At 40.0% G+C, this 12,142-nt stretch overlaps 1 protein-coding gene across 6 annotated transcripts in view; it reads right to left on the bottom strand.

The window, feature by feature from the left end:
• Positions 1 to 463: 463 nt before the first annotated feature.
• atp2b1a (ATPase plasma membrane Ca2+ transporting 1a) overlaps positions 464 to 12,142 on the bottom strand; it is a 98,727-nt gene continuing 87,048 nt past the window's right edge. For 4 of the 6 annotated variants that reach the window (XM_048548458.2, XM_048548456.2, XM_048548459.2 and 1 more), the window contains exons 17-22: positions 10,259 to 10,472; positions 7,269 to 7,480; positions 7,057 to 7,164; positions 4,225 to 4,407; positions 3,834 to 3,920; positions 464 to 1,621 (exon numbers count right to left, since the gene is read on the bottom strand). In XM_048548458.2, coding sequence (XP_048404415.2) covers positions 1,310 to 1,621; positions 3,834 to 3,920; positions 4,225 to 4,407; positions 7,057 to 7,164; positions 7,269 to 7,480; positions 10,259 to 10,472 — 1,116 coding nt within the window. In that variant the 3' untranslated portion in view covers positions 464 to 1,309. Of the gene's footprint in view, positions 1,622 to 3,765; positions 3,921 to 4,224; positions 4,408 to 7,056; positions 7,165 to 7,268; positions 7,481 to 10,258; positions 10,473 to 12,142 lie in introns of all 6 variants that reach the window. The other 2 variants (XM_059652529.1, XM_059652528.1) reach the window with 2 other exon arrangements.

Below are 12,142 nucleotides of genomic sequence, written 5' to 3'. Positions count from 1 at the left end.
CCTGACCACTCTTTCTGGTATGCCCAAAAGGGAAGGGCAGAAAAAAAAGTTAAGTGGAGGAAGGTGCTCCATTAAAATCATTAAACTTCAAAAATACTATGCAAGAATAGATTTTCAAAATTTGCCATCAGCACTGGTGCTAGAGAAATAGCAAATTTTTAAACAAAAACACCTGAAAGAACTATGGATGGTGTAAATCAGGAACAAAAACAAGATTGCTGGAAAAGCTCAGCAGGTCTGGCAGCATCCGTGACAGAAAAAACATTAACATTAGGGTCCAGTGACCCTTCCTCAGGACTGAGGTACTGAAAAGGGGGTCACCAGACCCAAAACGTTAACTGGTTTTTCCTTCAGATGCTGCCAGACCTGCTGAGCTTTTCCAGCAATCTTGTTTAAAGCAAGAAAAAAAAAATGGTGCTCACATCTGAACAAGTCTAATCTATAGCCAAGGACAAACACAGACTAAAGTTATGATGCATTTGATTTAATCCATTTGATGACTTGACAAATACTCTGAAGAATCTCATTATACATGGCTGTTTTCTTCCACTGAACATTTCACTCATACTCATTTGCGAAGAGAAAATCTTTGCAGTTCATTTCCCAGAAACTGAGAAACTAGATTCTGAAACAATCATTGAAAAATGTGTGCAAGTATTTGGGGCTTCATTGGGAAAGAGACCATAAAACAATGCTGAAATATTGTAAGTTAGTAGTGTTATCTATTTGGCTAGAAGTTATGCTTTTTATCTACAATATTTAACAAATAAGTCACAGGCATATTCAGTACAGTTTCAACTGAAACACCCTTTTCCTGAAAATACCAGTAGTATTTGAAGGATTAGTTTCTCTGCATCGTGTGTCAGGAAGCCAACTACCTACAAACAAACAAAAGTATCTACAAACCTTGTAAACAGAACTGCATTTAAACATAAATAATCCAAAATATTAACAGCCAAGTAGCAGAAATTAAAGTATCAATGAGGCAGGGCCCAAAAAACACCATCCAGAAATCAAGAAAAACTAAATGTTCAGCTAACACACTGCTCAGGACAATTCTTAAAGTTGATTTTTCATCCTCTGTAACAGAACAAATCCTCAAAGCAAGTCATTTTTTATACCAGGTTCTGTCTCACTTGGAATTCCAAAAGCACCCTTAGTCTGGCAGAAAGCTTGAAGTATCTACATTCTTGGTGTGTCTTCTGTTGAAGTCCAGACAAGAATATCTTGTCAATCACACAGTGTAAAAAGACCCAACTTTTCTTTTCTTGTAGCTCTCTAGATCTAGTGTGTTCACATTTTGCGTACACTAGAGAGACGTTTCCAAACTATGTAGTGGGCTTCCTGGGGTTGAAGAGGTAGCAGACTTGCTTGTATTGGTTATAAGATGGATCCCACTGTCAACAGCATTGTTGTTTTCATTGAGAGATAATCGGGGTGAGGTATCATGTTTTGTTGGTGCTTCTTCATCACCTTCACTTTCATCAATTAGCGGGATATGAGTGTCAGAATCTTCTATTCTAAATTCTGGATGGGTCATAAAATTGTGAATTGAGCTTCGAGATTCTGGTTTCTCTAATCCTTCATACAAGGAACTACGGAATGCATTCACCACTCTGAGCTGTAAGAAAATATGCAGAGTGTCAGATGTTTGTCAAACCAACATGGATAGGTCTGATAATGTTACAGAATGATTAAGCTGCAAAGTTGAAATCCACAGTTACATAGCAACACGTGAAATCTGTATCGTGCAGAATGCAGTGGAAGCTTGAAGAACTGGAAAAAACTTGTAAGACATTTTAGAACAGTAAATAAATCTTGAAACAAGCATGTTACCTTGGTGTAAGCACTTAAGCTGATGTACCATAAAATACAAACAAAGCGGTTAATGCAGCAATACTTACCAGCTCCTAAGATTCATGAACCTCACTATCAAAAAATTGTTCAAAAATGCAAAAAACATGAGCTACAAAACAGGACCACCTCATGCGTGGGTTTAGGATGCCACTGACTATGATAAAAGCCAAGCCTAAGATAAACACAGCATTAAGAAAATGAAACATGCGAAAATCCTAAGTAGAACCTGTGTAAATGTTCACGTACATGCCCAGTGCTATTTAGACTGAATTTAAATTGTATGAATTGTAAGGGGGGGGTGGGGGGAGAAGTGGGAAGAGGGATGGAGAGAGGAGTGAGAAAGCTAATAGATTCACAGACTTTATAAAGCAACATTTCATTCAAACATATGGTTTGCTGTTCATATTGTCATAGCATGTTTGCTATTTGAATTCTGGTCATGGATATACGGAGGAAAAAATGAATTTCAACAATTTCCATTTATGGATGTGACATTTTTAGGTGCTTTTGACTTCAACAGGTCTAGAAGTAGCTGTTTCTGTCCTTGTCTTAAATAATCTGCTTGGTAAGGAAAACTGTTTGGACGACTTAAAATAAGAAACAGTAATTTTATGAACCTGGAATTCAATACGTTAAGTCAAACATGCAAAAAACCCAGGATTATTCCATCACTACAGAACTTGAACTATGAAGAGCAAAGATTGATACAACACATTAAGCAAAGCTCCCCCTTTTCATTCTGATACTACATCTGAACCGAAATTTCCTTCAGATTGCTCATTTACCAAAATAGGGCAAGTGCGCATTTTGCTCAAAAGCAGGAAATAGTCTGAAACAACATTAAAAAATATGGCAGTTATCTTTTCCCCAATTCCAATCCAGGCGGTCAATTAAGTGACTTGAAAAAGGACCATGTTCAGTTTATCATTTAGTTTTAAAACTGGAATTAATAGAACTATTCAGCAGTCTTTGCCAATCCCAGGGATACGCTTTGCTTTGTATAATTAAGAATTGCAGAATTATGGAATTCAAATTTCAGATATGAAAAGCCACAAGACTGAATACATTTGGAATTTGAAGGATTTACACATAGCAGTCAACACAAATGGAGCACAATTGTACTGTACTGAACTTTACCTCTTGCACAGATGCAAACAAAATTAGGCTGGGACAGAGGAAACATGTAGCCAGATACCTTAAAATATTACAATTCAAAAAAGGTTGATCTGATTTAGTTTGAAGTTCAGTAGGTCCGGAAAAGCTGTATAACGGAGGGTGGTGAGACCTTGTTGTTCCCGAGATATGGATTTGGCTGGTTTGTGCAATGTTTCCATGTAATGCTGTGATTTACTAACTCAGGCACATAAGGCAAGGAAAGAAAAGCTAGTTGAGTTCCATAAATTAAAATACATGGCAAGTGCTGCAAGAAGCTGCTCACGAAAGAGTGCAGTTTCATTCTTGTTGCTGTAAACAGAAAGTGTGTACACCTAGAAAAGAGAAGCACGCAACATACAGCCCAACAGTGAATGATTATCCATAGTTAAAGTGGAACGATGTTTTGTGGATTTGTTAAAAATGGCATTTTATACATTAGAGATGAAAGGACTTAAACGGGCTAATACTCAAAACATTTACACAGGCACTTTTTAGTATTAATGCAAACTAAGAAATGTATTGAAATTTGGCAGGAATAACATGTCAGCCTTCATAAATTTTTTTCTGCAAGTTTCACAAGTTCTAACCCTCAAAAAGAAAATAAAATCTGAAGACTTGGTGACCACATAAGAAAACTGCATGAACAGACTGAAACAAATGAAGTTTGGAGGGTACTAAGGGAAAAAAAACAAGAAACGTTAGGCGTGTGGTTCAGGAAATGTTAATGTCATGCACTAAGAAACAAACTCACACCCCACAGTAGTAGAAGCAGTAGTGGCAGCAGTAAACACTACATGTGTAGGGGTAGAAACATTTGTTACATCATGGTGCTGGCTGGCGATGGAAGGTTGCCGCCTTAGAGCTCCCTGAAAGGAAGTTCCAGTCTGGAAAGCATTCACTACATCCATCTGCAAGGAACCAGAGAATGTGACAGCTTGTTCAGAGAGAGCGAGAAAAAGAAAAAGAATGAGAGTAAACCATCCGATCGATAACACAAGCAGAAATTACTAAGAGGCAAGAGTTTACAGGATAGCATGAGAGTTACGGTTAATAAGAACAAAAGTAGTCTGGGGTAATCCTGGCACAGGCCTTATCTTCTATTTTTAAAAAATGTAAATAAATAATACCAGAGGTTGGAATAGAAGGGCATTTGGCCCCTTCAGCTTGCTCTACCGTTCAATAGGATCAAGGCTGATAATATTGCCCTTATACCTGAGTCTGTATTCTGTTAAGACCTCTGAACCACAAGATCTGACCATGACGTAATTCTCTCTCTGCATGGTCAATTTCTTCAATATCTTCTTCCAATTCATCCTCTGGTATTTCTTCCTTTTGTGTGCCAAGACCAGCTTCCTTGAGAAATGTTAGATGACTTGTCGGAATTGTAGCGATCACCTATGACAGGAACAAGCCAATCGCTGAATTTCATCCAAACTTCAAAACATTTTTATTGTTTAAACTGTAGAAACAGACAGCTTATTTAAAGGATCCAAATGAACTTGTTTTATTCAATGCAATACCTATAAATTTCAACTTAGAATTCTGATCCATTTTACATGTACAGATTTTGATCAAGAGAAGGATAAAATGGGAGAGATTGCAGATTGGAATAGAAAAGGAAAGCATCTAAGCAGATACATTATATGATTAGAAAGGCAAATTGAATGTAGTCTTACCTACAGGGGAGGGCTAATAATATTATTGCTGAAAACTGTTAATCCAGAGACCCTGGTAATGTTCTGAGGAACAAAGTTGGAATCCCACTATAGCTGATGGCAGAATGTGAATTCAATAAAAAAAGTCTTGAATCAACAATGACCAGGAATCCATTGCTGGTTTTGGGAAAACTCAACCTCACTAATGTCCTTGAGGGATCAAAACTACTATCCTTACCTGGTCTACATGTGACTCTAGACCCATAGCAATGTGGCTGACTCTTAAATGCCCTCTGCAAAGCAGTGCAAGACAGTTAAACTCAAGGTAAATTGATTCTTGAATCAAACAAGTGGGTTGAGACTACAGGTGTGGCCCTCCCAACTGTTGGTTTAGACTTTTACAAAAAGTACCTCTTTTGTATTGTGGACCAAATGGAAAAGGATACTGTTTTAAACCAAAAAAAACACGAACTGTGGAAGGTGACAGTTTGAAAACACCTTACTAGAACTCATTATATTTATACTGTTCAGAGATAATGGGAACTGCAGATGCTGGAGAATCCTAGGTAACAAAGTGTGGAGCTGGATAAGCACAGCAGGCCAAGCAGATCTCAGGAGCACCTCTGAAGAAGGGTCTAGGCCCGAAACATCAGCTTTTGTGCTCCTGAGATGCTGCTTGGCCTGCTGTGTTCATCCAGCTCCACACTTCTATTTATACTGTTGCCTTGTCCAAGGTGGATGGAGTGGGAGACACTACAAAGAGACGATTGCCGAGTTCAGCAGTGTCCAAGTTCAGTGAAGCTTTGCCCAAAAGACATAAAAAGCAAAAGATCAGTACCGGTTATATGGGCTGGGAGTGCTCAGCATAACAACTGGATTTCCTTTTGGACAGATAGGCAACCTACGCATGAACCTTACGGCTGCAGAAAGCCTCTAGACAGCATCCTCCGTCTCCTTGTTGAGAAGTAATGAAAGAATTTGAAGATAGCTGGTTATTACTCACTACTTGCCTATAAAACTAACCCCTTGAAACTAGGCTGAACAGTTAGCATGCTGACAACTCTGCATCTTCAATAAAGGAAGGAAAAAAAAGGTGGGGGTGCGGGGAGACTTGGGCAAGTAGGACAGCTAAGAAGCAAAAAGACACTGAATCCTGTGGAAGAGAGCTACTGAACTGTTCCCCAGCAGACTTTCCTCCACATTTTTGATTTGTCTATCAGCATGCACATCCGAGAGTTTAAGGGGTAGAGTTTAAGCCAGAGTTAAGTTCATTGTTTGCTTTTGGTTACAACTGATTTATTTGCAATAGGTTAACTGCAGACACACTGTCAGTGCTTTTAACTAGTGTTTGACAGGGAGGAAAAACAGGGAACTTTAATTTGAATAAATTTGTTAACTTGTGACAACCAAGAGAAGCAGGACTCAAGTAACAGCATGCATTCCCATGTGGGTCTTGACAGCTTCATTATTTTATTTCAATATTTGTTTAAACAAAAAGAGTCAGAAACTTTGGAGATTTGCTGGGTATTATCTGCACCCAACATTAGAATTCATGATTTAAACATTCAATCCCACCAATGGTAGGCACATGCACAGTAGCACCCGTACACTAGAAACACCACTAGCTGCCAGTACTCCAAGTCATTCAGCATCTAGGATTTTAAAATATATTGTCATTCTTTTACTGCTGCTACGTCAAAATGCTGGAACTTCCTCCCATCAGAATGGAGCGTATTATCTATGTCACAGACTCCAATCGTTGAAGGCAGCTGTTTACCACTACTTTCTCAAATGTGATTGAGAGATGGTCTATGAACACTGGCCTTGCCAGTGACACTCCTTACCATAAGCATAACATTTGTTCTGCTGAAACAGATTTATTATTCAGTACTTTACAAAGTTTATAAAGCTACTTTAAGACTGTGCAATGACTTTCAAATTGAAAATCCGTAAACCTTAGTGTCCCGTGAAATGCCTATGTTTTGCTCACAAAATGACGAGGTATATCTTGGGATAAAGCAAATTATGAATGGATGATCTGTTTAGCAATTATTAAAAAAGTTTAGCCATTGTTTTAACACTCGAGATTACTATCAATGCCAATCCAACATTGAAGTAATTAGCCTCAGAACAGAGAACATAAACAATCCATGAAATATACAGATAACCAAAGCTTGAGGTGGCCCTAGTCAGTCTTTGTGACTTTAAAAACCAGTCTTAATCTAGACCGGGCATTCCATGCTTCAAAAATCAACTGTTCTGCTTTATATTCAGTTTTTTTTTCACAAACTTGACAAATAATCGATGTTACAAGAAATTATTTCCAACTCTTCAAAGTAAACTGTTCTAATAAAAAAATGCAAAGCAACTTCAAAAGCAAATTGCTTACCTGTCCCCAAATTAGCGTTCCCATTCCTAGAAAAACACACCATAACCATTGATCAGCTGTTAGCTTAGTGCAGCTAAATGGTTTCCCACCAAATTGAACAATAATGATCTGGAAAAAAAAAAAAATCAATAAATATTGAGATTGCAAACAAAAAGCTCAATGTAATATTTAAATTTAAATGTTAATATTAGTTTGTCAAAGCTGTCACTCACCTGTATAATAAATGTTCCCAATACAATGCTACAAAATATTATATTGTTGAAAATTCCATCAAAAACATTTCTTTCACCATGAATTTTTCGAGCATTTACTTCATTAAACAACTGCATCATGACAAATGTATTAAATACAATTGTGTAGTGTTCTGAAGGGGGGGCATGAAGAGGAGCATTTCGTCCACTGTCAATATCAAATATTTTCTCACCTGAATCAATTAAAAGAGGTTATATTTAGAAAAAACGGATTCTGGTACAAATACAAAATAGCTAGAAATTCTGCCAAAAAACACTCAAATTTAGTTTCAAAAAGTAACTTCCCCATGCCTAATTAAAATTGTTTAGTTAAAACTGAAAGAATTGCAGATGCTGTAAATCAGCAATAAAAACAAAAATTGCTGGAAAAGCTCAGCAGGTCTGGCAGCATCTCAGAAGGTAAAAACAGTTAATGTTTCAGGTCCGGTGACCCTTCCTCAGAAGGTGTGTAATTTTTTAATATATTAAATTCCAATGGAAGCTACTTATCGAAGCCAAATGATCTTTATCTTCATTTGTCAGTGATTGTTGGCCACAGCAAGTTTAGCCTGGATGACTAAAGTGAAGTTTGGTGATTTCAATTAAACAGACAAAGCTAACAAGTAGCAGCACTCTGGATTCACTTGTTCTTTTACAGTTATTTTCTTCTTCCCTAGAATATCAACATTTTCAATTTTTCCTGATTTTGAGCACACTGCTTAAACATGTTTCATTCTCATTTTGCTGTATTTTGCAAAATTTAAGACACTGAGCTAACTCCCATTCCATTCAGACAAAGGCAGCCACTTGAATTTACATCAAATATTTATTCACTCATGGGATGCAGCCTTCACTGACTGGCCAGTGTTTATTGCCCATCCTTAAACTGTTCTCAAAAAGGTGGTGGTGAGCTTCCTCCTTGAACTGCTGTTCACCTGTGATAGGTAGAACTACAATAACATTAGGGAGGGAATTCCAGAAGTCTGATCCAAATGACAGCAAAGGAACGTTGGTATATTTCCAAGACAGAATGGAGAATGGTTTGAAAGGGAACCTGCAGGTAGTGTTCCCATGTACCTGCTGTTCTTGTCCATTTAGATGAAAGCAATTTGGGATTTGGAAGGAGCTGTCTAAGGATGTGTGAATTTCTGCAGTGTATCTTGTAGATAGTAGCATTGTGCTTCAGGTGTTGGTAGTGTAAGGAGTGGCTACAATACCAAATCAAGAGGGCTGCTTTATCCTGAATGGTGTCAAGTTAGAGTATTGTTGGAACTGCACCCATCTAAGTGGGGAGTATTCCACCACACTCCTGACTTGCACCTTGTAGATGGGCCAGGCTTCAGTGTCACTATTAATATCTAAATATACCACATTTACAGGATCCCCTCATCTGCCTTGCATGTTATTTCCTCAAACATGTCAAATGATCTCCTTTCTGGAAAATTGTTAACTGTTAAAAGCAATTCCTCCTCAAGACTTTAGAATAATGTATCTCATTTATTGGTTCTTGGCTACAACAGCTGGCTAACCTCAGGGCTAGAATGTGCTCTCTCCTTTCATGAATTGGTTGTCTGCATATCCCACCTTCCAGTTTTACAATTCTTTGCTAGAATTTGGGAAGATAAAACCACCACCTATGCAAAGCTAACCCCTGGCATAGCCCATCAATCCCAGGGAATTTGTTCATTCTTAATTTTGTTTTTGTTCAAGAATTACAGCACAGGAACAGGCCCTTTGGCCTTCCGAGACTGCACCAACATGCTGCCCATTACAAATAAAACCCACTATCGTTCCAAGCATCATCTCCCTCTGTTCCCATCCTATTCATGTTTTTTGTCTAGACACCCTTTAAAAGTTCACAATCTTGTCTGCTTCCACTAGCTCCCCTGGCAGCAAGTTCCAGGCACCTAACAGCCTGTGTTTAAAAAAAGCCAAACTTGCCTCATACATCTTTAAACCTTGCCTCTCACACCTTAAACCTATGCCCCCTAGTAACTGACCCTTCCACCCTGGGAAAAACCTTTGACTATCCACACCCTCCATAATCTTGTAGACCTCTATCAGGTCGCTACTCAACCTCTGTCATTCCAGTGAGAACGACAGAAGTTTTTCCAACCTCTCCTCAGAGAATGCCCTCCATTCCAAACAATATCCTGGTAAATCTTCTGTCCCTTCTCAAAAGCTACCACATCTTTCTGGTAGTAAAGCAACCAGAACTGAACAGTATTCCAAACACTGTCTGAAGTTCTATAAAGTTGCAACATTACCTGCCAATTTTTAAACTCAATTCTCTGGCCAATGAAGGCAAGCATGCCATATGCCTTGTTGACCTTCTCCATTTGTTTCCTCGTTGTGACTTGTGTACCCAGATACCTCTGCCTATCAGTACTTTTAAGAGTTCTGCCATTTACTGTTTATTTTCCATCTGAATTTGACCTTCTGAAATACATTGTTTTTCCCAATTAAACTCCAACTGCCAAGTCACCAGCCGATCAATATCCCGTGTCCCGACAGTCCTCTTCACTATCCAATTCCACCAACCTTTGGTGTCAGCAAACATACTAATCAACTGCCCTACCCCCCCATTATCTTCGACACTTCCTCAAAAAACCTCAACCAAGTTAGCAAGACAGCCTCCACTTCACAAAACCACATTTTCTCTTGGAAATAACTGGGTGTATTAGCAAGTGGGAATAAATCCTGTCTTGAAGAATCCTCTTCAATAATTTCCCTACCGCTTCCCTTTCCGTAAGTCTAATTTCAGCACCAACCAACTTTTTAAATCTTAGATGTTGTAAGTTAATGATTTTTAAAGAGCTTAGATATACAAATTCTGATGAATCATTTGTAATCCAAAAAATCAAAACATTTTTCTAACAAGACCTAAATGGTATTTTAGTTAATTGCAAGTTACTAGCATTTAAATCCTTATTAAAATCTGAAGCTGGAGAATTTAAAAACACTTGGCTCACCAGCAAATAAGAGTGTAAAAACAACGATGAGTTGGTAGACAGCATGACCCAAGATATTCTTCATCATTGTACGAGAAATTAGTGGTTTATTTCTGCCATAAGGCTTTCGTAGCAGGAGTGCTTCAGTGGGTGGTTCAGTGGCTAAAGCAAGTGATGCAAATGTGTCCATGATCAAATTTACCCAAAGCATTTGCACAGCCTTCAATGGAGAATCCTAAAATTCAATTTTAAAACATCAAAAACTAATTGAACCATTAATTCACAAGTTAGAGAAACAGAATTATTGCAGCATGACGTGCTTCTATTTCAACTAACTTCATGTGTAGCTAAGATAATTTTGAAATCACTGGCTATTTCACAAGAAAGACTTCAAAATGTAAGGATTGAGTTTGATGATAATATTGTTCCCCATAGCACACTTTTGGATCGTTTCAGAGAAGACGACGACTGGTCAGCAGAAAGTTCAAATAATTGACTGGCTTAGCTTGTTTACTTCGTATACAGTAACAGAATGTAATTAACCATGCAAAAGAGTATCACAAGGGCTTTCCTTCCACTTTAGTTTCTTCACTCCATTTACTAATCAAAAGCAGTAAGCAGCAGCATACTGAAGTGTTAGACCACAGAATGCATAAACAGGTTGAAGATTCATGAGATAATGGGAACTGCAAATGCTGGAGATCCCAAGATAATAAAATGTGAGGCTGGATGAACACAGCAGGCCAAGCAGCATCTCAGGAGCACAAAAGCTGACGTTTCGGGCCTAGACCCTTCATCAGAGGGGGATGGGGGAAGGGAACTGGAATAAATAGGGAGAGAGGGGGAGGCGGACCGAAGATGGAGAGTAAAGAAGATAGGTGGAGAGGGTGTAGGTGGGGAGGTAGGGAGGGGATAGGTCAGTCCAGGGAAGACGGACAGGTCAAGGAGGTGGGATGAGGTTAGTAGGTAGCTGGGGGTGCGGCTTGGGGTGGGAGGAAGGGATGGGTGAGGGGAAGAACCGGTTAGGGAGGCAGAGACAGGTTGGACTGGTTTTGGGATGCAGTGGGTGGGGGGGGGGGGGGGGGGGGAGAAGAGCTGGGCTGGTTGTGGGGTGCAGTGGGGGGAGGGGATGAACTGGGCTGGTTTAGGGATGCAGTAGGGGAAGGGGAGATTTTGAAACTGGTGAAGTCCACATTGATACCATATGGCTGCAGGGTTCCCAGGCGGAATATGAGTTGCTGTTCCTGCAACCTTTGGGTGGCATCATTGTGGCAGTGCAGGAGGCCCATGATGGACATCCCATCAAGAGAATGGGAGGGGGAGTGGAAATGGTTTGCGACTGGGAGGTGCAGTTGTTTGTTGCGAACTGAGCGGAGGTGTTCTGCAAAGCGGTCCCCAAGCCTCCACTTGGTTTCCCCAATGTAGAGGAAGCCGCACCGGGTACAGTGGATGCAGTATACCACATTGGCAGATGTGCAGGTGAACCTCTGCTTAATGTGGAATGTCATCTTGGGGCCTGGGATGGGGGTGAGGGAGGAGGTGTGGGGACAAGTGTAGCATTTCCTGCGGTTGCAGGGGAAGGTGCCGGGTGTGGTGGGGTTGGAGGGCAGTGTGGAGCGAACAAGGGAGTCACGGAGAGAGTGGTCTCTCCGGAAAGCAGACAGGGGAGGGGATGGAAAAATGTCTTGGGTGGTGGGGTCGGATTGTAAATGGCGGAAGTGTCGGAGGATAATGCGTTGTATCCGGAGGTTGGTAGGGTGGTGTGTGAGAACGAGGGGAATCCTCTTGGGGCGGTTGTGGCGGGGGCAGGGTGTGAGGGATGTGTTGCGGGAAATGCGGGAGACGCGGTCAAGGGCGTTCTCAATCACCGTGGGGGGAAGTTGCGGTCCTTAAAGAACTTGGACA

Source organism: Stegostoma tigrinum, chromosome 18 (assembly GCF_030684315.1).
Source record: "Stegostoma tigrinum isolate sSteTig4 chromosome 18, sSteTig4.hap1, whole genome shotgun sequence".
NCBI classification, from domain to species: Eukaryota; Metazoa; Chordata; class Chondrichthyes; order Orectolobiformes; family Stegostomatidae; genus Stegostoma; species Stegostoma tigrinum.
This window is presented reverse-complemented; position numbering and strand designations above follow the sequence as displayed.